Here is a 25,899-nt window from a genome sequence, read left to right as displayed (position 1 = left end):
GGAGGCTTTATCGGTCAAACTGCCATCCGATTCTCATTTTTTTTTGTAGGATAAAGATGCAAGGATACCCAATTTGTGTGAAGACCACCGAAACTAGGTCCTTGCCGGTTGAATGTTCATACCAATTTCCAGTTCTTCCATGCGTCTACTTCAAGTCTTCGCTGTCCAACCAATATCTGACGTATGCTTATCTCAATCTGAACTAGCATCCACATCAATGTTAAGATAGGACCAATCCTAGACTACACGTGCCATACAATTCAGCTGCACCAAATCATATCATCGCATCACCCTGCTTTGCAGAAGAACTTGCAAACATTGACTGTTGACACGTTTGCATCAAAAAGAGGAGGTAAAAGAGGTTGGTAGAATGGTAGTTGGAAGGAAAGGCTACGTGGATTCCCCAACTCGATCCTAGCCACCACGTATTGCCACAAGGCATCTGACGAACCTTCATCTGAATTTGAGCACGGCCTTAAAAGATCGAGGAGCATCTATTCTCCTAAACCCTTTTTGGGACCCTTGCATTCTTCTTGCTCTGATGCGATAAAAGAAGAGAAACCTTGTGGGGCCAGGACACGCCTTGAGCATGGCAGCCAGCCAGGTGGAGCACACGGTGAGCGAGCGACGGTTCATATGATTGCCTCTCACATTCTTCTCTTGATCCAAGACCTGTCTGTTCAGAACAAAATTTGTTTTTGGGTGCAGGAAAAGCTTTGGGGTTGTTTTAAAAGGGTTTCTTTTTTTTTTATCTCTCAGCTGTTTGCAAAGCGTTTTGTTGGTGCAACCAACTGAAATTGTCGACTAGAGGGCATGAGATTTGTGTGAAGCGTCTAGAGCGGAACGCGTGAAGGCCATGCTTTACTGCCCGATGACCAAAACTGAATTCAGAAATTTGTGCAGAAAGTGATTGAGGTAAAAAGAATTACAGGTTCCAACAAAAAAGATTCTGAATTCTGAATTACTGAATTCAAAAATTTGTGCAGAAGGGTCCAAGCTTGGCTGTTACGGTCATACCTTATCTTCTTATCATATCTAACATAAGAAACATTGTCCTGTCGCACCATTCACGTAGCAACATAAAAGAGATTTAATTCTAACAAACACTATGGGCTGCTCCTTTGCAAAAAAGAAAAAGAAAAATAATATTTAAAAATTATGGAATACTCCTATATAGATAAATTATAATGCAAAAGAATTTCCAAATTTCACCCCCAGGCAGAGCCGCAGAGGTTGCCTGAAATGCACGAGCAGACCCTGCAGAGACGCATTTCCGTGATATGGCAAGCAATTAAATGAGTGGGGTATTATTGGAATATAACAAAGAAATGTAGGGTCATTGCCTAGTTTCAGTTTCGCATAGCATCTGACTGACTTGACTGCCCCTGCTCTCCTTCTCTCTCTCTCTGTCTCTCTCTCTCTCTCATCCCCGGTGATTTCTCCTCCTTTTAAGCCTTTTGACCGTTGTAGCCTCTCTCTCTCTCTCGGTCCCTCCCTCCTCTCTCTCTACACAGACTGCTGCACAAAGCCGGCTTCGTCTTCCACTGCTTGTTCTTGTCCAGTGTTCGCACACACGCAGCCTCCCGGAGAAGAGAAGGCCGTCTCCCTCTTTCTCTCTCAGGTATACCCCTGATTCTTATTCTAATACGAATGCATACACACAGCCCGCGGGCATCGCCGCTTTTGTTCTCGCCGCTGCTTTCGTTTTGTTTAATGTTGGCAATCGATGCGGCCGGGCGAGAAATCTGTGGGGGCCAAAGCGGGTAGCAGAGAGAGAGAGAGAGAGAGAGAGAAAGGAATGGAGGGTTCTTGCTTGTAGAGCTAGCTGCTCTTGATCTTTAGAATTCTGCGCGTCCTTTTGAGCGCCTCAAGAACATGTACGCCGCCGCGGCCCTGGTTTCTCGGTACGCCCCCGGCATCTCCGCCGTCTCTGTTTATGTTCCGTTCCTCGCCTTTGCTTCCTTCGCACTTCAGAATGATGTGCTCCTGTTCACCCGGTCTTCGTTCCCCCCCTTTTCGTTGTTGCCGTTCGATCTTTGATGTGACAAGAGGGGAATTGTCCCCTGTTCTTGCCGCAGCAGCGTTCCTGCTCTTCAGTTTTTTTCCTCTGATTTTTCCTGCATCCCCTTTACCTTTGGAGTTCGTCAGGATTGTGCTGTAGTTTCACACTAGATGCTGGAATCGATTTGAAGCAGCACCTCACTGTTTCTAGTGTTTGGACCAGGATTTCAGTTCTTGTTTCAGGATGGATCGTGTAACGTTGGAGGGTGAGAACATGTGTGCCCTGCCATTTTTAGTTGGGTTCATGGTTTCACTGCTTGTTTCACATCTCGGCATATACAGTGGGCACTTGATTTGTTCGAAGAGAAGCTGAGCATTGGGTTCCAGACTTCCGCTCATATGTAGTAGCAGGTTCCTTTCGCTGAAGCAGTTTTGCTTCTCTGAATTTCTGTGCTGCCAAGAGCCCAAGACCTGTTTCTCTCTCTCTCTCTCTCTCTCTCTCTCTGTGTGTGTGTGTGTGTGTGTGTGTGTGCAAGTGCAAAGAGACAAAGTCATTATTAGCTACAACCATCACCAGAACTTCCGGCTTTACCTGCAGTTTTTGTATGTTTCTGCGTTTTTTACTTTTGCCAACTGCTTAGACTACTTAAACGATTACTTCATCCAGCTCCATCAGTTTTGACAATGTTCAAGACCTATAATCGTGCTCTCGTTTTACTGTTGAAATATTCAGCGGCTGATCCCTCATATCACCTCTATGATATCTTTTGATTGCCTTTTTGTGCCTGTCTATAGTTTAAAGACATTAATGATGGCGTTACTTTGTACTAATTGGCCTGAAAAAAATGTGGCATGGTATTGCATTGTACTAGCACTGCTAGTTTTCAAGGCGCTATCCTTTTTTTTGAATTAAATCAAGGTGCTGTCCTCACTCTATCTTTACAGTATCCTGAACTGAATTTAGTTTAGTTGTCGAGTCCGTTTACTGTAACCACCATTATGCAAGTGGCAGAAGGTAGGCCCCTTCATCTCTTGCAGGGCCAAGGATGATATTCTTCACTTTCATGCTTCCTTGGTCCTCTTTTAGGAGGAAAAAAGAGTGTGGTTGCTACCGAACAAATGTGTAGTGCAGTGTAGGGCATTTTGCAGTGGGGGTATTTCATTTGCAAAGGATCATCTTTCTGATGTCTTGTAGCTTTCATTCAACTTTTTGGAAAGATAGTTTCAGGGCTTGACAAGTAGTCAAGGAGATGAACTTCATCTTCTCATGGTTTTCGATTTGCACCTGGATAACCTATGCTTGAGTTCCCTGTTGATACATGTAGTAAGAGATGACTGCATATAATCATTGTGTATCATCATTGTTGTTTCTGAACTCTCTGAATTCTGAAACTTGCCAAATTGTAGGTTGGTTCAGGTCATCTCCCCATTCGTTGGCTTCAGCAGCGGTGTTCTTCCTGTCAACAAGCAATCTTTCTACAGTTTTAGGTAATTTCCACAGTGATGGATGCAGCCATGTCTGGTTTCCTGAAGCTGAAACTTTTCTGTAACCTTCTGTTTGTTTGTTTGTTTCTTTTCTTATGTTCAAAGCTCTTTAGCCATGATACAAGCATGACTGGTTGAACATTACAAGGCTTTGGAGAGATGGGATGTGCTGCTTCCAGGTTAGAAGATGAGGAGGCTGTCAAGATGTGCCGGGACAGAAGGGAATTCATCAAGCAGGCACTGGAACAGCGCAACCGCTTTGCGTCATCTCACATTGCCTACATTGAGTCCCTGAAGCGCGTTTCAATGGCTCTCCAGCGGTTTGTTGCCGGAGATGATCACCATGAACTCATCTTCAATACATTCATCTCTCCTGTCAAGCAACAAAAGCCAGAGATGCTCAGCCTTCCTTATGGTTCATATGAGAAGAGAACCATTCATGTCTCAAGGTACTTGAGGTCAGGACCTAACCCATCAGTGTCAGTTGAGGAGCATCCACGACCGGTGGAAACAGTCCGTGTCGAATCACATTACCCCATGGACAACTACAGTGGCACTGATAGGTTCTTCCAGACTCATTCCTCACCGATGAGATCGTCTTCATACTACCCGCCACCTTATAACAGGCCAAGCTACCCACCTCCATCGGCCCAGGAACCAGTGAGGAATTCTTCCTATTACATGCCTTGTGACAGGCCAAGCTATGCACCTCCATCACCCCAGGAGCCAATGAGGACATCTTATTATGCATCTTATGACAGGACAAACTACCCACCACCATCACCCCAGGAGCCAGTGAGGAATTCTTATCACGCATCATATGACAGGCCAAGCTACCCACCTCCGTCACCCCAGGAGCAGGAATCATCACAATGGGACTTCTTCTGGAACCCATTCTCGTCGCTAGACAGCTTTGCATATCCTCGCCCTCGGAGTAGCTATGAAAATGTGGTCACTGATGATGAACTGGCACGGTTACAGCGGGTACGAGAGGAGGAAGGAATCCCAGAACTCGAAGAGGAAGATGATGAGTGTCAAGATCATGTACCAATGCACAAAAAAGAGGAAAAAGAACAGCATGTTGCTGAGGATGATGATGAAGATGAAGATGATGACGACGAATGTGAGCATTCAGATGAGTGTATGGCTTCTAATGAGGGTGCTTGCTTTGTGAATTTTGAGGTCAATACCAAGCAAGAAACAAAGGGATTTGAATCCAAAGGTGTTCAGTGTACTGAACCACCTCAACCTCGCAAGACAGTAGAACTTGAGATAAAGGCACACAAGAAAGAACTGATGAGGAACAAAGTAGCAAATGCAGAAGAAACTCCTGGTTTCACAGTATATCTGAATCGAAGGCCAGCAAGCTTGGTTGAGGCCATGAAGGATATCGACTGTCAGTTTTTGGGGATATGTGACGCTGCTCGGGAAGTCTCAGTGATGTTGGAGGCAAGTAGAGCTCAGTACTCAACCTCAAACGATCTTTCTGGTACCACTTTTACGAACCAATACTGAAATTACTTTAAAGATTCAGATTTAATACTCACTGAACTTAACTTGTCAATTGTATATTGCAGCGAAGATGCTGAACCCAGTTGCACTTTTGCGCTCTGCATCATCGCGGTCATCATCTTCCCGTTTCCTTCTTGCTTCTTCTAGCTCAATAGATGATCTCTTTGACAATGAGACAGGCAGCTGTTACTCTGAAGAATCTTGTAGTACAATGTCTGGAAGTCACCACTCTACCTTGGATAGATTATATACATGGGAGAAGAAATTATACAAAGAAGTAAAGGTATAACTTTTGTCAGGGTTCAGGAACTTGCACCATTAGACACACAAAAAGGGAAAGCCATAATTGTTTCTGTAACTTGCAGGCGGGTGAGCGGTTAAGAATCGAGTATGAGAAGAGATTGACACATTTGAGGAACCAGGATGTGAAAGGTGAAGAACCTTCCTCTGTGGATAAGACTCGTGCAGCATTGAGAAGCTTGCATACTCGGTTGAAGGTGTCAATACACACAGTTCAGTCAATATCAAGGAGGATTGAAGTTCTGAGAGATGAGGAGTTGCATCCTCAGCTTATGGAATTGATCCACGGGTATGCTTCTGTTCGCTATAGAGATTCCACAAATGAAAACTTTCAGTATACCACTACCACTTGTGATCACTTGATCTTTTTTTTTCTTGGAGCCATATAGGTTAAACATAAAATGTTGACTGTTGAAAAGTGTTCATAAGTAGAGAACAGTTAAAGATAACAAACTTCAGGTTCTTAAAATTTAATATTGATGCTGTTTACATTTTCAGCTAATGAAAGATGAATAGCTTGTGATCTGAAGGGGTGTGCTTTTCAGAAACGAATGACAAAATTGAATAGCTCATCTGCTTGTTGGACAAATGGGTGAAGTGCTAGAATAATCAATTAATCGTTAGCATTTTACATGAACAATTTTTTCATGGAAGGTTGAAAACCCTGGCTGAGATTATAAGTTGAAGCAGAAACGGACCATAAGGTTCAAACATCAAAAGCAGGGCAATATCTCGTAAACTCGTAAAGGAAATTCTTCAGTTGTGTAACAGAACATTGCAAGAATTCTAAACTGAAGCTTTTCAGCTCAGCATACTTAAATCATACAAAATGAAACATAACTAGAGGCAACTAAAGGGCTGTATTTGATCAAACTGTCTTGTGTTTTATGCATGGTCAAACTTCTTTACCCATGTATGAAACATTTTGATCTAACCTCATGTTATGCAGGCTCTCGCGGATGTGGCGTGCCATGGCTGAACGCCACAAGGCTCAGAAACGCACGATCGAGGACGCCAAACTTCTCTTCCTCCAGCACCTCCCCTCCGCGGCCACTGCCATCTCCCTTGGCCCGTTGGAGGCTGCAACTCCCCCTCCGGCTGCCTTGGCGCTAGAAAGCGAGATCCAGGCATGGCGAGGAGCCCTGGAGACCTGGCTATCGGCGCAGCGTGCCTACGCGCGCGCACTGGCCGCGTGGGCGCGCCGCTGCCTCGGCGTCAGGGGCGAGGCGTGCCCTGCCCATGCTGCTGCCGCGCTGCCGCCGGCGTTCCTGGTGTGCATGGAGTGGGGGCGCGCGGTAGACGCGGCGACGGAGGCACGGGTGATGGACGGGCTGGACTTCTTCGTGGCCGGCGTCGGGTCGGTGTGCTCTGGCGCGGCCACCGGGATGGAGGGCATGGCCGGGCGCGTGCTGTGCGCTGGAATGGCCGCGGTCACCGGCGCCATGGCCGAGTTCGCCGCGGCGTCCGCGGACAGCTACGACGCGGCTGTCACGGCCGTGATCGCCGCGGCTCCGGCGCCGGAGCGCGCGAGGGACGACGGCGTGGGACAACCGCCGAGGACGGATGGCTAGGTTGAAAGACATTGACCCTCTAGGAGTGGAAGACAGTTTAACATTAGGAAATACCGCGCCGACGGTGGCAAATGATGATGAGTAGCACAAGAGAAAATCAAGCTTCCGATTGGATATGTGTAGCCTTGTAATTGATAATAATGCTATTACAAGACTAACTGTTCCTGCCAATGATTGGTTATAGCTTCATCACTAGCAGCAGTGAGAAAGCCATTGATGTTGGAGTTCTTGATGCTTGTGTTTCAGAGACGAGGCTCCTTTTCTTTTTTCGCGCGTGTGTGTGTGTGGGTGGGTGTGTGTGTGTGTGTGTGTGTGTGTGTGTACTGTGTGTGTTGGTTAGAAGTACATGCTGTGTGGCGAAGTATTCTTAGAAACTGATGGTTTCAAGTAGGTTCATTGCTCATCAGCAAGTAAAAATATGAAATTCTCCAGCGAACCATTGCTGTTCTCATGTGCCGGTACTCATCACTCACGAGCAAGACAGCAAGTCGAGCACACACAAATTCCTGAGTGGGAGGTAAACTGGAGATAAATGCAGAAGGTAGAGCTACACGCTTGTCTCAACTACTTGACGACTTGCCTCCGGGGAGACGCTGCCGCACCTCAAGGCCATCCTCAAGAAGCTGGGTGAAGGAATGCATTGGGATGCTGTTCGAGATCGCCGAGAACGCCAAGTTCTACGAGACCTTGCTTCTGCAAGAACCTCAAGCTGGGCATGTGAGTGTCGACCTCAAGGCGGAACCCATGGCAACGCTTTTCTCATGTCTAGTTGTCAGTCTATCACCCGTAACCAGTCACACTCCGTTGCATTATTTGCATCTGAAACTGCCGCAGCAAAACCATAGGCCATGATGGAAATGATGGTGATCCCGACAGCAAAACTCAACTCCATATGCCCCGTCGTCAAGAACAAGCGATCGCCTGCTTTCTAACCGGGCACATGGAGATGGGAGATGCATGACGAGCCGCCCAGCCAAAGCACGCAGCAACAACGTGCTTCGCCAGACGCCATTCAGACACTCCGAACACGAAATCCCCATTCTGTGACACGCATGCATCATGATTCATGAACATGAAAGGGTAGCAACGACAAGTCCGAAGCACAGTGTACGTACTTTCTCGAAGAAGAAAGATTGAAAGAACAAGACAAGTCACGCCCTCCGTCCTCAGGCTTCATCTCGCCTGTTCTTTCAGGTTCTTTCAGGATTTTGAACCGCCGGCTAGGCAACTGCAGCAGCCAGGACAGCCACGGGATCCTCTCTGGCGGTGAAGACAAATCGATAAAACAATAGCCAATAAAAGTAGAAATCCACGCTGATTTGATTTAATCCATGTTTACTGAACTCGTCATCCCTGCACGTCAGAAAAACAAAAGTCAATGCGCATTGTAATTATCTGGAACAGATGAACCTATATCTAATTCAATCATCATCGCCATCGGCATTTTCTTTTCACTACATGAAAAACAAAACAGTTTTAACTACATGAAAAAAAACAGTTTTAACTAGCCTAGTAATATGCGACTTCAATACTTGCCCCCAAAATCTTCTTATCAGTCTCAGTTAACTTTGCTTACTCCACGAGATGCGTTCTTGCATGCCAGTTCTAATCAAGCTAGTAATAACCATTACTAAAGATTATTGCATCTGTTTTCCAATAAGGTACTTCATTCTGACCAATCTAAATTCTTGCTAACATGACAGAGAGTAAGCTCAAATGAAATTTGATAAGAGGAAACAATGTAAGCAGAAAGCGACATTCATACAGAAGGAAGCATGGTTTAAACACAATAGACTTATTCACCCAGCAGTTATTAAGAGGAAACAGTCGAGGTACTTACAATCCCGTCTTTATAGCTATCCAAACTGAACCTCTGTCTCGCAAAGCTGCCAGTTTGGCTCCCCAAGAATGTCCGAGCTTGTTTGGTGCACCAGACGAACAAGTCCGCGTCATTCCTCCAACAGAAACCAGCAAGGTTGGATTCTTGACAATAGTTGATGGCATCTATGGTTTAAAACGGACGGGATAAATCCCGTGCCGTGCCGTCCCGTCCCGTATACCATTTTTATCTCGCCCGTTTTCGTATTTCCAGAATAGACAGGGACGGGATTGTCCGGGACCGGGACCGAAAACAGGAGAGAGGGTTTCCCGCCCATATTTCCGATATCCCGTTTTCATCCCGTTTGCATTTCAGCCCGGTTAAATCCGGTAAGACCCGTTTAGCAAACCCTAACTACACTACCACCGCTCCACCGGTCCAGACCCGAGTCCCCAACTCCACATCCCCAGCCGCCGCCCAGAGCCCCAGACCCGCGGCATGCATGGTCGCTCGCCATCGTCTGCTTGCGCAATCGCGCCCACTCGACCGCGCCTCCCCATCCAGCCGCTGCCCGCCGGCCGACTGCCATCGGCTGCTGCTCGCCGGCCGCCCGCTGCCCGCGCCGGCCGCCGCTCCGCCCTCCATCCAGGGCCCCCGCCGGCCGCCGCCCGACTGCCCCGATCTCCCAAGGCCCCGACGCCCGCCATCGGCTGCTGCTCGCCGGCCGCCTGCTGCCCGCGCCGGCCACCGGCTGCCGCTCTCCAGCCAGGGCCGCCGCCGGCCGCCGCCCGACTGCCCCGAGCCCCCAAGGCCCCGACGCCCGCCCGTCCTCGCTTCCCATGTCGCGCGCTGGAGGAGCAGGAGCAGGACGCCGCGCCGGCTCTTTGACCCCAGAGAAGCACCTAGGTTGGGGTCGTCATTCGGGAGATTGCTCCCATCGTCGTCGCCACCACCGTCTTCTATCAAAGGCAGCAGCGGCGGCTGCGCATCTGCTTCAGGTACTCTCATGCCAGTCTCCCCTCGTAGTCAAAGTCTCATGAGCTTATGAGTGATGAGCAGTACATATTCTTTAATCCTTACAGTAGCATTCTAATTATTAGAAGTTGTTTTGGTTGCACAAATGATAGGTTCCAAGAGGAAAGCAAGTGACTGTGAAGGGGCTTCATCTTCAGCAGCCAAGAATGACAATGCAAATCAAGTAGTTGGTCTTGACAGTGGCAGTGGGACACCAACATAAGGATCTGTTCTTGGGGTTGATGGTAGTGGCACAAACACACAGGAAACACAAGATCAAGGTACTGTACCTACTGTAGATATTATTGCTCTTGAAGATGATGATGAGGGAGAGGGAGAGGAAGTTCAGGGGACAACAAAGAGGCCGAAAAGGTGCACATCTATTATGTGGAAATACTTTACCAAGAAAATAGAGATAGTTGAGGTAGATGGAAAGAAGTATGAGCAGATGTGGGGCTACTGTAAATTCCCAAGATGCAAGAGCTGAGTGCAACTATGGCACTACCGGATTTAGGAACCATCTAAGGTCAGCACATAGTATTGTGAAAGGGCAGCTGCAACTCAAGGCAGAAAAGGATCATGGGAAAGATGTAACTACTTTTCAGCGTACAGGTATGATCAAGAAGCTAGTGTCAAAAAGCTCTATTTGGCAATAATAATGCATGAGTATCCATTTAATATTGTTGAGCATGAATGTTTTGTGGAATTCATCAAGTCCTTGCGCCCTAGCTTTCCATTGAAATCTAGGATCACTGCTAGAAAGGATATAATGGACATATATTTAGAAGAAAAGGAGAAGTTATATGCATACTTGAAAACAGTCCCTAGCCGTTTTAGTGCTACCATGGACATGTGGACATCTTGTCAAAATAAAGGATACATGTGTGCGACCTTGCATTGGATTGATGATGAGTGGCATATTCAGAAGAGGATTGTGGGTTTCTTTCATGTACAGGGTCGGCATACTGGTCATAAGTTGGCAGAGTCCTTTACTGAAGTGATGGTTAAGTGGTTTGTTGAGAAAAAATTATTTGCCTTAACTTTAGACAATGCATCAAGTAACCTAGTGGCAGTCACTGATATTATTGATGATCTTAGAGAGAATGGCAATGCTTCTTTAGTTTGTGATGGGATATTTTTCATATTAGATGTGCATGTCACATACTTAACTTGGTTGCACGAGATGGGCTAGCTGTTATTTCAAAAGAACTTGACAAAATTAAAGCATTGGCAGTAACTGTGAAGAGCTCTCCTTTGCAATGGGAAGAGCTCATGAAACGTGCTGCTGAGTGTGAGCTGGATACATCAAAAGGCATTCAACTTGATGTTTCAACAAGGTGGAACTCCACCTATTTGATGCTAAGGGATGTGTTGCACTACAAGCCTGCTTTCATTAGGCTCAAGACATCGAACCGCCGTAAGTACGGTAAGATTTCTCCTTCAGAGAGTGAATGGCCATGGCTGTCAAAGTGTTTCAGTGCTTGAAGAAATTTTATGATCTTACTGAATTGCTTTCTGGTACCTTGTATCCTACTGCCAATCTGTTCTATAGAGGTTTTCGTGAGATAAAGGAGCTGCTGGATAAATGGTGTGTTAGTGCAGATTTGACTATTAGGCAAATGGCAATTTCTATGAGTGAAAAGTTTGAGAAATATTGGAGCTGTTCTAGTATGAGTCTTGCTGTTGCATGCTTCCTTGATCCAAGGTATAAGAAGAAACTTGTTGAATTCTACATGAGAAAATTCTATGGTGACTATTATCGGATTCGGCTTGATGAGTTTGTTAGTATTTTGAAGAACTTGTATCAGTTTTATGCTAGCTCTCAACCTGCTTCTTCAAGGAGTGATGTTAATGCAAATGAACATATCAGCCCAACAGATTCTTTTGTTGAAAACCAAGATACTGAACTTGAGAAGTTCTTATATGATGATTGTGGGACTAATGGAAGTGGCTCAAATGAGTTGGATAAGTACATGGCAGAGTCACTTTTGAAGCAAAATCCATTTGATATTTTAGCATACTGGAAGAATGAAACAACCAAGTATCCTATTTTGTCACAAATTGCTCGTGATATGATGGCTATACAAGTGTCAACGGTTGCTTCCGAGTCTGCCTTTACTGGTGCAGGTCGAGTTATTGATCCTTATCGTAATCGTCTTGACCTTGAGATGGTGCAAGCATTGATCTGCACCAAAGATTGGATAAAGGCTGCAAGAAAATGTACTAAAATCTGCTGTTTAATTAGAATGTTCCAAATATATGTAATGTACTAATTCATATGTACTGATCTTCCTTTTTGTTTTTTCAGATTCTAAATATATTCCTTCAATTATGGCTGATCTGAAACCTCCAGAGACCATTCCTATTAGTCCTAGTCACCCTATGGATAATGAGGTATTTGGCTACTCTACATAACCATTTTTTGCAATAACTTAAGAACAATAACATAGTCTTATATGTGCAACTAATCATGAACATATGTGTTGAAAAATATAGGATCCAGAAGCAGAAAGTGATCCAGATGTAATGAATGAAGATGGTAAGCTGTGAAAGAAATCTGATGCTACTTTAATCCCATGTTGATTGATGAACTATTTCAGAACTTGTGCTTTGTGGACTACTCTTGTACTGCAATGGTTGTGGACCTATAGTTTGTTGTTTGGTCATGTGGAATTGTGGACAGTAAACTTGTTTGTCTAATTCTCTTGTTGACTGTGTGACGAACTACTGCTGATGGATTAGTGACTTTTATGCTTGTGTAGCTATATTATTGTGTGTCATGCTTGATTGCTGGGATGCAGACCTGCGCTGCTAGCCGCTGCCCGCAGCCCACAGTGATCCCGGCTTAACCTCCCGATTCCCAATCGTTTCCATTACATTTCCGTTCGTATTTATCCGTTATCGTATAACCGGCTATCCCGCTCCCGCTCCTGTTTTCGGTCAGAAAATGTGGTAACAGGAACAGGAGCGGGTGTTTCCCGCCCGTTCCCATCCGTTTTCAACCATAATGGCATCCCAGTCGTTGGCCAGCCTGTTTTAGCTCTCATGTCTAGCTCGCTAGATCTGTGTAATAGGTGGAGTCGCTTTCTTGCTGATGATGAGCAGGAGGAGCGCGAGGAGACAAACTGATGGATCAGCTCCCGAAGTGGCAAGATCTTGGTGGCATCGGGCTCATACAGACCAGAAAATGAAAGAGAAAACAAAATGAATGAACCTACAAATGCATACACATATACGAACTCCCAGATCATGATCAAGACGAGCTGCTTACCAACAACAACAAGAAATCGATCCGAACTTGGGGTGGGGAATTAATGGAGGAGATCCTCGTTCTCTTTTGCTGTCTTTTCATTTTTTGAGAATCACTGGAGCTTTCATTACTGTATCATAGAGCCATTACCAATCCGCATCAAGAAGATCACGGAGCACTGTTGGTGGACAAGGCCACTCCTCCACCAAAGAGCTACTCGATACAAGTTTTGCACATTGATGTGCTACTCTATTACATGATCTACCTTCAAACAGCAAGACAAAATCCTCAAAGCTCCGGCTTCGGTGTCGTATGCCCGCCAAGGTTGGCGAAATCACCGAACGCTGGCGGCCCCCCAGCTCCCACAACTTGACAACTTCTAGACAATCCGTTGCCACAACCAATTTCCTGATGCCCTTGTCGAGAGCGAACTCCATTCCTTCTCTAACGGCCTGCGCTTCCATGGACAATGCATTCAGCGAATGCTTTTGCCATCTAGCTCGCGCTCCTGCAAATGCCCCTCGATGGTCACGTAGGACTAGCCCGGTTGCACCAGAGCCTTCAGTTGGGTAGTAAGCCCCATCAACGTTGCACTTCATCCAATCAATCTCTGGTGGCTTCCATCTCACAACAATATGCTCCAATGGAACTTCATTCGCCTTATGCATGATCTGCCAGAGATCAAAAGCAGTATCCCTGGCCCATAGAACAGCCTGCTGCACCTGAATAGGCTGCTCCCCATGGTGTCTCCGATTCCTTGCCACCCACAGAGCCCACATTCCACAAATTATCGCTGCAGCCTCCCTCCTAGGACATACCTTAGCCAACAGTAGGTCCCTCGCCCATGTTTCAGGATGCATATGAGGTATCTTCACTCCGGCAAGCTTCTTGGTATTTTCCCAGAATAGCTTTGCCATCGTGCATTCAAGTAACACATGCCTGATCGTCTCCTGATCCGCACCACAAACCTCACATGCGGCAAGGCACTCAATGTGTCTTTTGTGAAGGATCTGTCTAGCCGGTAGGAATTCATGCATCACCCTCCACCAAAACACCCGCACCTTGGGCGGCACCTCGAGTCTCCAAATCAGTTTCCAATCTCCTTCACTTGACAACCCAGGCCCATCCTCCTGTAAGAGCCGACATCTTTCATCATTCAGCATATGATATGCCGATCGAACTGTGTACATACCATGCTTCTCCCTTGCCCAGGACCAAGGTTAAAAAACGAGTTAAAAAAAGGTTTAAACTTGCCTTTTGTGACAAAAGTAAACCCTAAGATTAACCCTATAAATGAACTTGATAAATTTCATGAATGTAGACGCCGAATAGAACTTTATCCAGTAATGATGAATAGAGTGGAGAAAAGGTAGCCATTTACATAGCCATGAATGGCGCTTTTATTGGCAACCGCGGTGCCAGGATGAACTGCAGCTCCAGTGCTGATGGTTCCGATGCCAGCTTCCTGAGCAACAAAAAAGATGAGAACTTTAGTTGTGGTCCCCCTAAAAAAAATTCAGAAATGTCATCAATTACGAGCACCGGAGACAGGAAAAATTCCAATTCGTAGGCCGGGCAACCGGGAATTCGTACGTACCGAGGCACGGGGGATGAGGATGACCGGAGCGGCGGCCCTAGCAGAAGCAGACGCACGAGCGCTGAGGCGGCCTGTCGATCTCGACATCCCGGTGGCCAACTTCTGGAAGACGAAGCGGCCGGCCATTCCAGCTCTCGATCGATCTCCGCGTGGCGAGAGTCTGGGAGCAAAAAAGCGCTTACCACCAACAGCAAGAAATCGATCCGAACTCGGGGTGGGGAATTAATGGAGGAGAATGAGATGGGGGCGCCGCGAGAACCTCGTCTGGAGAGGCCGCGCCCCCGCCCTGCCGGTGCTGAACAGGGCAGGACCTATTGCACCGAGGGCGAGAGCGCGCCAGCGTTCGCTAGGCTCGACGGGGCGGCCAAGCTCGACAGCACGGCGCTCGTCGTTCCTCCGCGGCGGCGCGGCGGTGCGGGACTACAGGCTATGCGTAACGGCGAGGATCCGAGTTGAGAGGGATGGAAGCTTGGGCCGTTTGTGGGCTATGTATGCAGAGAATTTATTCACCGTTCATGCTTGTTAGGCGGACGATGTGTGCAGTTCGTTGGATGGGCGATCGACGTCCCAGCGCGTCGGACGTCCCTCGGTCGGTCCAATCGGCCCAATGGGCCACCGATCGACGGACTTACTTATAGGATTGGCGGGCTAGGAAACAAAACGGACTGACTCTTCCTAGCCAAGCAAGACTGGGCCTCAATCGGGCCAGCCGCGTGTCTTCCCGGCCCACACCGTCTGCCTGGCTTGGTTCGTTCCTGCGTGTCCGCATGCTCTGCTCCGGCGTGCTCGGCCGCCGTCGTGGAGCCATGGAGATGGAGGGCGCGTGCCTGAGCTCGCCGCCGGTCGGCCGGTGGCCGGAGCTATGCCTCGGCGTCCGACTATGCGCGCGGCGGGGACGAGGTGCCGCGTGCTCAGCAATCAGTACTCGTCAGCAAATCAGCATGTGGGAGCACGGATTGGTTCAGTAAACATGCCCCTGCGGTTCCGCGCCTCTCTGCACGGAGGCGTAACAACTTTTCAATTTTACAACCTCATCCTTTATGCTATTTTGGTTTACATTTGTCACGTGCAGAAGAAATGATCCGTGTGGTCTGTATTGCTAGAAATTCTTGTTCGATTGTACGAGGAGAAAGCATGTGTGCACATGGACCGTAATGCACTCTCGAAAAATGTTATTGCGAAGAAGGACACTGTCTCTGACAGAAGCAAATACCTATGAAATAAGACTGGCGCTGGATGGGATCAGGTCAAGCCCAGAGCTCTTTCTATGCAATGGTGGAGCACGTTCCCTTGACGTTTCCTCCAAAGACCGTAGCGTCTAGCTGCAGGCAGTACAGGTACTGGAAGAAGTCAACAAGACTTAAAATAACGGCAGTTGCTAGGAGGAGACACACGGTGCACCACAAAGAATACCAACTTACTTAGCCCAACACTATCTTGAAACAAAATACGCTGACTTCTCAAGTTTCATGTTATATAATGAGTGGTAGTACCTTTTCTTGAGAGTTTCATGTTATATAATGAGTGGTAGTACCTTTTCTTGAGAGTCTTGCATTGAGTGAGAGGATGTCAGTTCCTAACAAAAAACGACAGTAGGAAAAATATTAAGCATTAAAAAAGAGGAAAAGCTCGGTGCCCTCGCTGATTCCTAATTGCTTGCCCTATATATCCAAATGAAATATATACCATTTATAACAAACAAACATAACAATGCGAGCACTCATGAGAAGAAATATGTACTACTACTACTTCAGAACCGTCTCTGACAAGAAAAGAATGCCTACCTTGCCTTGCAACAAACAAAGCTTTTATGCACAAGGCTAAACAAACTATCCAAATGAAAAAGCCAACTATACCATTTGTCACCTCCTAACACACGCGTGTGGAATTATGAATTAAGCTTTATTATTTTTATCAAAACATATTTGCTGATTTGCTATCTTAAGATCCCCATTATTCCTTGATTCCTCTTTGCATTCTCATCAAAGGAAAGCCAGGGGCCAGAATCGTGTCCCCCAAATCCAATCTCCGTGTACGCGTAGCGACGCCGCCGCAGAATCCCTGCTGGCCTGCTGCCGTCCTAGGCCCCCGTACGCCAACGACGCCTCGTGACCCCGTCCGTCCCATCGCCGCCGCACATCGCGCCCCGGCACGAACCCCGATGCACGCCGCCGCGGTCGCACTCGGCCCAGCAGCGGCGCACGCAGGCGGTTCGAGGGTTTTAGAAGCGACCGATCGGTACGGCCGCACCCCCCGTTCATTCATTCAACCCCCTCCCCCTCTCCGTCCCGTCTCGCCGTTCATCGTCGTCTCCACCGAGTCGCAAAAGAAAAAGGGGGAAAAAGCGTAGGAGGAGGAGGAGGAGGAGGAGGAGGAGGAAAGGAAAGCTTCTGGAGAGAGAGTGTTTCCCGAAGCCGTGGATAAGGCCACCGAGGTGATTGCTGGCTCCGGAGAAAGCGGGGGCAAGGTTTGTCGCGGGGCGAGCTTCAGGAGGAAGGCTGCTGCTGGTGGCGGCGGCGGCGGCGCTGCTGGTGGTGCTCGCTCGGCCGCCTAGGGTTTCGGGCCCCGCCGTCCGGCCGGCTCGGAGGCCGCAAGGTCGTGCCTTTTCCCTCCCCGTGTCTCGTCATCTCCACTGTTAACTGGTGTCGCGACGGGCGCTGCCGCGCTTGGGGTTTGCTTGATTTTTGGGGTTTTTTCTTTGGGCCTGGCTTCAGCCTGGCTGCTTGAGTGTTTGCAAGTCCGCCTTTGCGCGGGGGGAATGCGTGCGTTGTTGTGATCCTGGGGTTCGGGCGGGTGGAGGGCTTCCTTTGATGGAATCGCAGGAATGTTTCTGGGCTTCCTGAAATTGGTTACTCGTCCGTTGTTCCATCTGGTAGCGGAATGCGTTGTGGGCTTGTGTATGAGGAAAAAAAGTGTGCTTTCGCTTGCGGAATTAGTCCAGCGTTGCTCGTGTTTCATCTCGTATGAAAAGTTTGTTTTTCCACACTATTCTGTGGGGAAATGGGAGGTGTCAGATTGCTGAGGTAGGCAGGGGACGAGGTTGGTGTGCATGCGATGGATATCTGCTTGATTACACTCCAAAGGCCTCGTCTTTTTTGCGCCTTATATGAATTGTAACTGCTGCTGGGGCGCTAGATGTTAGAAAACGTGTGACCAAATGGCTGGCTCACTTTGGCAACTTGTCCAGTTGTCATTTACATCAACTGAGACTCTACTGCTGTGTGCTATGTTTGTGTCTTTCATTTGTTCTGATGCTGTGAACCATCAAAGTTTGGTTATTTTGGTATTACTTACCAGGCCAAAGTAACATTACCCTTTGTGTATGTTTTTTTTCCGTATGCTTATCTTTTATCTGATATAAACGGCTAGAAATGAAATCTATAATGCATTTGCTTGACAAACTTATTGTTACTTGCTGGCGCTACCAAATACTTAGGCTTCGATAAGTAGTGCCTGAGAAAGTAATAAAGGGTGTTTTAATTGCATATTTCATTTTGCCTCCTAACAAAAATTATCACGCACAATGCTAAACAAACATGCCTAGATGGAAGGATAAGAATGAAATCTATTTACTTACCTCCTAGTATCATACCTATTGATTAGGTTTAACTTTATCAAGACACTTGCCATTTCAAAGGTCCATTCCGTCCTCAAAAAACATCTGACCCCTCTTTATTTCCGGAGAAAAGCATAAAGCGTGTCCCCAATCTCCGTGTATGCGTAGTGCTGCTACCGCATAATCCTGCCGCCCTAGTTCCCCTTACGCAAACGATGCCTTGTGACCCCATCAGTCCCATCCCCGCTGCACACCGCCTCCCAAAGCACACCACTGCGGTGGCACCCAGCCTAGCCGCACAGACACAGGTGGTTTGCGGGTTTTAGAAGCGACCAATCAATACGGCCGCACCCTTTCAATCCCCCTTGTTGTCCATCGTTTTCTCCACTGATTCACAAAATAAATAGGGTAAAGCGGAGGAGGTGGAGGTATAGGAGGAAAGGAAAGCTTCTGCCTGAGAGGGTGTTCTCAAAGGGGTGGATAAGGCTGAGGTGGTTTGTTCCTCCGGAACAAGGGAGAAGCTTGTTACGGCGAGCTTCGGGAGGAGGACCACTGGTGGCGGCGCTGGTGCTTGAGGCCTAGGGTTTCCGGCTGCCAGCCGGCTGGATCGGGGGCCACAAGGTCGTTCCTTTCCGTCTCCGTATTTTGTTCTCTCTCCTTTTGACTGGTGTGGCAGTGTGATCCTAAGCATGCTTGTGTTTGCTGGATTTTTGGGGGTAATTTCGGGCTGTGGTTGGAGCTTGACTGCTTGAGTGTTGGCTAGTCACCTTTGAGTGAGGGGAATGTGTGCGTTTCTGTGATTTTGGGATCAGAGTCAAGGGTTCGAATTGCAGGAATGTGTTACGACTATCAACAAGGGTTTGTGGGTGTTCCTTGGCCACTCTTCCAGTGTTTCGACTGGTTTTGGAGTGCCTTGTGCGCTTGTTTGTGAGAAAAGAGTGCTTTCTCTTGGGGAATTAGTCCAGCGGCTACTTCGTCTGATCTCGTATGGAAATTTTATTTTTCCCCACTAGATTGACTGGGAGACAATTGCTGAGGTGGAAGTGGCCTAGGTTTGTGTGAAACATGATGGATATGTGCATGATTAAGAGCCATTGGTGTGCCACTGCAGTTGGGGCGATAGATGTGTGTGACCAAATAGCTGGCTCACCTTGGCAACTTTTCCATTTGTGATTTGCCATTTAGATCAATTGTGGTTCCCTGCTGTGTTTCTGTATTTATTTAAACTGAGGTCCCGAGCTATCAAAGTTGTGCAAGTATGGTATTATCTGGCTAAAGCAGCATATTTAGTTACCCTTCATCTATATTTTTTCTGTTAGGTCGTCTCTTTATCCATTATCCAATATGGACCCCCTAGAAATGAAATCTAGAATGAATTTGCTTGACACACCCATTCTTTTTTACTTGTTGCACTACCAAACATTTAGGATTCAATAATCTGGTTTAGAAAGTAATAAAGGTTGAGCTCCTTGCATATTTTATCAATTGATTAGCACTAAACGACTAATTTCTCTCTGCAGTCTAATGGCTACTGAGAGTGCTGTCCGATTAATTGGTGGGACAGGGGCTAGGGACTGGAGTAAGGGCTTTGGTGCATTTGACTCTTCAGTGGGTGGCCTTTCAGGGGAAGATTTGGGATTTGTGGATAATGGCACTGGGGTTTATGGGGGCTGGAGGGAATCTGTCCCAAATCGCAGTGGAAGTGCACCGCCTAGCATGGAAGGATCTCTTGCTGCTCTTGGTCATCTCATGGGCCAGCAAAGTGGGAGCTTTGAAGCCAGTTTGGCAAACTTGGATAACGTGACTGACAGTTCCAAGTCCGAGGAGCAACTGTGTGCTGATCCAGCATATTTTGAGTATTATGGGTCCAAGGTGAATCTGAACCCAAGGCTCCCTCCACCACTTATTTCGAGGGAGAGCCGTCGATTAATGAACCGGGTTGGCAAGGCTAAAGAATGGAGGGTGGTCTCCCAAGATAACAGCAGCAAAAGCTCCATATATGTTCCTAGATCTACTCTATCAACTCACAAAGAAGAGCCAGAGGATGATAAATCTCCAAGATTGGATTCAAGTTCAGTGGAGGATGCCCAGATTATCTCCAGTGCATCCAACTTTGAGAGCCAGGATTTTATGCTGGTAAGTGCTTGACATGGATTAAAGACTCCTTTTCCGTCAGGGCTGTTGCATTAATTCTACCTTTAACTATATGTGCCATTTTTTTGGTTTAAGCTTTTGCATGCATTCAATCTGTAGTTATATGTACCAAATAAAAATAGTCTATTATTTTTCTGAAATATGCTAGTTAGTGTAGTGACATGGAAAGCTGGATTGGGTTTTGATTGTAATATTATATCTTATCCAACTTATGATTTGCTTTGGGGGGGTATGAGTGAACAGGGATGGCGTGATCTTTTTACTTGCTTGAACTGAAAATAAGATATTAACTTTTCATCGTACGTGCACAATGATTATCTTATGTTATGAGGCCACTGAATTTGTTGTATTAAGTAGGTAGAAATAAACATTATTGCTCTTATGTCACAGTCCAACATTTCAGCCCCACTTAGCAGATATTTAATGATCTTTGTATATATAAAAGCTGAAAAGTAAGGTTCCTTTTGAATACGTATAAAAGGTAAGGTCCCTTTGAACACTTAAAAATGTGATTGCTCCAATGTTCCCCAATATCTTACCATGTGACAAACGAAATGTCAGCACTTAAGTCTGTCTAGATCACTTTAGAGTTTTATAAAGTTAACAAAATGTGGAAAAGATTTCGCTGGTTTTATGTTCTAGGATAACAGTTATTAATTGGTAAACTTATGTGAAAACAGTAAAATATACTTGCTTTCAAAATCCATTGCTACTGCTCATAAGCTATTAACAAGTTTTAAAAGAAATCTAGTGTGGTGCAACATTTGTGTTTTTTGGAATTAAGTCTTCTGTATTTACTTGTTTTTTCCCAATTCTTACTTTACTCTTTTCCTTTTCTATTTACAAATGATGTTTGAATTAATGCTTTGATTTTCTGTTGACTGTGACAAATGACCTTATCATCATCTGTTTATATTTTCTTCAGGAAAGCTTTCACCAGAGTGTGGCTTCTTTGTCTGATAGTTCATCTTCTAATCCTAGCAACACTGGTGATGCTATGACTGTACGTTCTGACATAAATTTGTCAAGGAGTTTGTCAGTTGATGCTGTCAAGCAATCGGATTTGAACTCTTGGACACCAAAAAGCCCACTGAAAAGTACTATTAGCAATGATATTTCATCATCGCTCCTTTCCAGCTCATCATATTCTGGTAAAACTGGTGTGCAAATTTCTCAGCAAGAAAAGTCGGCCGTAGACACCAAACTTGGAAATGTTGTGCTTGGCAGTGGCACAGCTGTTACTGAGCTTGATAATGTGGACTCCAATATGAAGAATTTGAAGTTAAGTTTGGATGGACATTCATCCTCATCTGTTAACCAGAAGTGGCAGGACAATGTCTTGCAGCAGTATGGCCCATTGCTACCAGCCCAAGGCGATCCTATTCAAATGACCCCTCAAGGACCACATCTTTCCCATGTTCCTTTTGCTGATAACTTGTCTCATACTCAGCTCAAGTTACCTGCTGGTGACATGCAACAATTTTTACCGCAGCTTGGAATGACAACACCTTTCTTCACACCAAATTCTTTTGGAAGCCCTTATTATCAGAATTTGCACCCTGCTAATGCATTTCCAACTTCAATTGGAACTGGAGGGTACCCTGTAACTGGTTCAGTTTTGCCACCTTTTATGGCTAGTTATGCTCCTCAAGGTTCTCTTGCTACACCTCTTGACAGTCCTATGACTCCAAGCTTTAGTGGCAGGCCATCTGGTTTTCCTTCAATTGGAAATCCTATTGGGGGAACAGATTTTATGCAGTCATATAAAATGTACGGGCAACTTGGGGTTGGTATGCAGCCATCCATTCCCGACCCAAACTTCATTCATTTCTTTCAGCAGCCCTCTTTACTTCAGTATACTGGTGGAAATCAATACAATACAATGGGTCCAAGATTTACTGTTGCCGGGAATCCAGCTGAGAGCTTTGATCCACAAAAGATGATGCCTCAAACTGCATACCCATCTGATCAGAGGCTTCAGCTTCCAAGAACTGGTTTTCCTAATTCTCCCACATCCAGAAGAGGAGGGGCTGTTCCGAATTATCAAGCCATGTCACCCTACATTGGAGTACCGATGAGTTACCCTACAAGTCCCGTGTTTCAGGGACAAACATTGCCTGGAGCATTGCCTCCTGGTAGGAGAAACGATTCTGTTGGATTCCAGTCCCCCACCAGAAATATTACTGCTAATTCAGGGACTCAAGGGCAGCGAGAAAGGCAGAAGTTTGATGAACCGAAGGCCTGCTCTTTCCTAGAGGAGTTAAAGTCCAACAGAGCACGTAGGGTCGAGCTATCTGATATCACAGGCCGTATTGTGGAATACAGGTTAGCTGTCCGGTATTGATTATTTATTTAGCCCATATCCTGTCTTAAGATTCATTCCAAGAAACAAAGGTTTGTATGCTAATTCTGGATGTATTCTTGATCTCAGCGCTGACCAACATGGTAGCCGATTCATCCAGCAGAAGTTGGAAAACTGCACTGCCGAAGAGAAGGCATCTGTTTTTGCAGAAGTTCTTCCTCATGCTGCATCATTAATGACTGACGTTTTTGGGAACTATGTGATCCAAAAGGTATGCTGTTGTTAAGGATGAATCTCCTAGTTCTCGGTATTTTTATTGTCTATTGAGTGCCATGTATGGTCACTTCGTCTCACATATTCATGCCTTGTAACAAGTAACCAGTAAACTTGAGTTTGTATTAGAAGAAATAACATGTAATCACTGCAGTTCTTTGAACATGGAACTCGTGAGCAAAGGAGGGATCTTGGCACTAAGCTTGTTGGTCATGTTTTGCCTTTGAGTCTTCAGATGTATGGCTGCAGAGTAATTCAGAAGGTACTCTTTAATCTTTGCCTGATATGTGTAATGTGAAATGTGAATATTTTGTAATAATAATAGGAATACAGACGATGTTTATCCAAGTCCATGTCTCAATTCTCTTCGTATATAGCATTTCTTTCATCAACTTGTGATACTTGTAAGTCTCAAACCACTTCTGCTTGGTTTTGACATTAGCTGCTGAGTAAAGTGATATCCTGGGTGATACTAGTTACATGTGCCAGTGATAGATGGCTTCAGTCTTGGTAAAACTGCATGATCCAGAATGCATTGTTAGTTACTTTAGTTCTTATGAAAACTTTTTTTGAACACATTCATATCAAAATTTCTACTAAGGTTATATGAGCATAGCAGCAGTAGTGGAGTGAGCATTTGAAACATGCGGTGTCTTAATATATTTGAAACATGTGGTATCTAATATACCACCACAAGTATGTGTGGGATCAATTCTTTTTGGTTTATGTTCTACCAATCAGTGTTTTTCCTTACTGGTATTTGTCTCTATACATAAAGTCTTTTTTCCTTTCTTTCTTTTGTTTTTCCTTTCCTTATTGCAAAAATACATGGTAGGGTTCTATCACAACATCCATATCCACTGCATGTAATTGTTACAGGGGGTATCTTTTGTAATCAGTATGGTGTTCTGAGGGGAACTTACCTATGCTATTCTAAATGGTTTCTTTCTGTATACCTAGAAATTACTGTTTAATCTGCTAATGTAACTGGGGCTGGTGTGTAAGCACCTTACAGCTTAGCTTCTCATGTGATTCTGGCTATCATCTAACTTAGTGTAAGCAACTAACAGCTATCATTGTTGATTCTTGCTTCCGCTAACTTCTCTCTGAAAACATGTAGGCTCTTGAAGTTATGGAACTTGACCAGAAAATAGATCTAGTTCGTGAGCTTGATGGACATGTTATGCGATGTGTTCGTGATCAAAATGGAAATCATGTTATCCAGAAGTGCATTGAATGTGTCCCTACAGAACATATTGGTTTCATAGTATCTGCTTTTCAGGGACAAGTTGCTAGCCTTTCAATGCACCCATATGGTTGCCGTGTAATTCAGGTAATATACAGTAATATTATATTCAAATTTGGTGAGGGATTCTGGTGCTCTCTTTAATGTTTATCATACTGGGCAGAGAGTTTTGGAGCATTGTGGTGGTAATTCACAAGGCCAGTGCATAATAGATGAGATTTTGCAGTCAGCGTGCATCCTTGCTCAAGATCAGTATGGCAACTATGTTACACAGGTAAAATCTGTTTGTAGTTTGATATAGTGGGTACTCAACACCTTTTTCTACTACGAGGCTACGACCCTACCAATGTTTGATACGAGTCTTGCTTGGCAGCTTATTTGTTCTCTCTGGTTCTTTTGCAGCATGTTCTAGAAAGAGGAAAATCTCATGAGAGGAGCCAAATTATTACTGAATTGGCTGGACAGGTTGTTACCATGAGCCAAAATAAATTTGCATCAAATGTGATAGAGAAGTGTTTTCAGCATGGTGATATTGCGGAGCGGGATCTTCTGATCAGGCAGATTGTGGAGCAGACAGAGGGCAATGACAATTTGCTGGTATGTATGATAGCTGCAATCCCATGATTTTTCAATCATCCATTTCCTTCTTTCCAGACCCAGAGAGGTTATGAAACTAATGCTGCAATGAACTGGTCTGAGGTAGGAAGATGACATCATTTGCTAGCATCCAAATCAGATAATGCCATGAGTGTCTGCCTTTCAGTTCCATGCTTCCAGCTTCTTGGAGCTGTGAATCTTATGATCATGAATGAACTGAATGAGCCTCTTTTCTTCTGTAACTTTGTCTTCCCTTGACTGGATCCTAGGTTATATTTGCTAACCATTTGTTATGTTCAATTAGGCAATGATGAAGGACCAGTATGCTAATTATGTGGTTCAGAAGATACTCGAAACATGCAACGAGAGTCAGCGGGAACTTCTCCTCAGCCGTGTAAAGGGTCATCTGCAAGCGTTGAGGAAGTACACCTATGGCAAGCACATCGTAAGCCGAGTTGAGCAGCTCTGTGGTGAAGGTAAGTATCTTCCCTTAGGACTGAGACTAAGCTTCTCGGTGATTATTTTGGATGTGTTATTATCATAAGTAATATGTTCAATTCTGTGATGTTTCAGGACCTGCTGACTCGGATTCTTGAAATGAACCCACAAATTCATCCTAGGAGAGGTGACTTGATCTTTGCTATGCATCAGCTGTGAAGAAAGCAAAACAAGTTGAACTCCGGTACCTTCAGACGGGCTAACAAAACTGTCGTCGAAGATTGTATAGGTGTGACTTTCTCCAGGGTAGTCTTTTGAGGTTCTAGAACAGCAGCTTAGTGGTGTGCATCACTGTATCTATGTTAGGGTGTGCCTATTTACAGAATAATAGTGGTCGGTTAGCTGTGTGCAAAAGGAGTTTAGCGTTATGGTTTGTATGCGATACACATCAGCTGTGCCCGGTAATGTATTTGCTTGCTTGCAACGCAGTTGTGGGATAAAAGCCTGTTTATCTGTGTCTTGATTGCGTGTTGGTAACATGATCTTCCTGCTGCGTTTTCTGCATGGCTATCTAGCTAGGCCTGTACAGGTCGGTAAATTTTTTGAAAAAGTTCGTGCTGGAATTGAACTGTTTGCTTTCTAGAAAGATGTTCTCTTTCAAATTCCTGCACTCCAAAGGGTTCAGCTCAATCAGCTGAAATAAATACTACTTGGAGATACATTGAGGCTTACAATTTCAATAAAAACTAAGTTAACTATGTCATACGCACTATTTGATTGGTTA

The 25,899-nt window shown here is 45.6% G+C and overlaps 2 protein-coding genes across 5 annotated transcripts; both read left to right on the top strand.

Annotated features, from left to right (window-relative positions):
* Positions 1–1,490: 1,490 nt before the first annotated feature.
* Positions 1,491–7,308, top strand: LOC112896338 (nitrate regulatory gene2 protein-like). 2 transcript variants are annotated; one of them, XM_025964280.1, is made up of 6 exons: positions 1,491–1,621; positions 3,409–3,489; positions 3,592–4,975; positions 5,064–5,281; positions 5,364–5,587; positions 6,248–7,308. In XM_025964280.1, the coding sequence occupies exons 3-6, from the start codon at positions 3,646–3,648 to the stop codon at positions 6,867–6,869; spliced, it is 2,394 nt and encodes a 797-aa protein (XP_025820065.1). In that variant the 5' UTR covers positions 1,491–1,621; positions 3,409–3,489; positions 3,592–3,645; the 3' UTR covers positions 6,870–7,308. The 2 variants fall into 2 exon arrangements, with proteins under 2 accessions (XP_025820065.1, XP_025820066.1); XM_025964281.1 differs by lacking the exon at positions 1,491–1,621 and adding an exon at positions 1,708–1,904.
* A 9,348-nt stretch (positions 7,309–16,656) lies between these two features.
* Positions 16,657–25,636, top strand: LOC112896669 (pumilio homolog 5). 3 transcript variants are annotated; one of them, XM_025964722.1, is made up of 10 exons: positions 16,657–16,787; positions 19,626–20,241; positions 21,185–22,584; positions 22,691–22,832; positions 22,989–23,096; positions 23,955–24,167; positions 24,244–24,354; positions 24,483–24,677; positions 24,982–25,153; positions 25,251–25,636. In XM_025964722.1, the coding sequence occupies exons 1-10, from the start codon at positions 16,711–16,713 to the stop codon at positions 25,271–25,273; spliced, it is 3,057 nt and encodes a 1,018-aa protein (XP_025820507.1). In that variant the 5' UTR covers positions 16,657–16,710; the 3' UTR covers positions 25,274–25,636. The 3 variants fall into 3 exon arrangements, with proteins under 3 accessions (XP_025820507.1, XP_025820508.1, XP_025820509.1); XM_025964723.1 differs by lacking the exon at positions 16,657–16,787 and adding an exon at positions 16,811–17,144; XM_025964724.1 differs by lacking the exon at positions 16,657–16,787 and adding an exon at positions 18,512–18,726.
* Positions 25,637–25,899: the final 263 nt, after the last annotated feature.

The sequence above is a fragment of the Panicum hallii genome, chromosome 6, assembly GCF_002211085.1.
Source record: "Panicum hallii strain FIL2 chromosome 6, PHallii_v3.1, whole genome shotgun sequence".
Classification (NCBI taxonomy): Eukaryota; Viridiplantae; Streptophyta; class Magnoliopsida; order Poales; family Poaceae; genus Panicum; species Panicum hallii.
The sequence above is the reverse complement of the archived record's forward strand: the minus strand, read 5'-3'. Positions and strand labels throughout refer to the sequence as shown.

Bases quoted from the DNA above. Each gene is read 5' to 3' on its own strand.
- LOC112896338 (XM_025964280.1), top strand. From the start codon at position 3,646: ATGGGATGTGCTGCTTCCAGGTTAGAAGATGAGGAGGCTGTCAAGATG. The intron at 5,282-5,363 runs GTATAACTTTTG...TGTAACTTGCAG, and splicing joins AATTATACAAAGAAGTAAAG to GCGGGTGAGCGGTTAAGAAT. The intron at 5,588-6,247 runs GTATGCTTCTGT...CATGTTATGCAG, and splicing joins CTTATGGAATTGATCCACGG to GCTCTCGCGGATGTGGCGTG.
- LOC112896669 (XM_025964722.1), top strand. From the start codon at position 16,711: ATGCACGCCGCCGCGGTCGCACTCGGCCCAGCAGCGGCGCACGCAGGC. The intron at 22,585-22,690 runs GTTAGCTGTCCG...TCTTGATCTCAG, and splicing joins GGCCGTATTGTGGAATACAG to CGCTGACCAACATGGTAGCC. The intron at 24,678-24,981 runs GTATGTATGATA...ATGTTCAATTAG, and splicing joins AGGGCAATGACAATTTGCTG to GCAATGATGAAGGACCAGTA.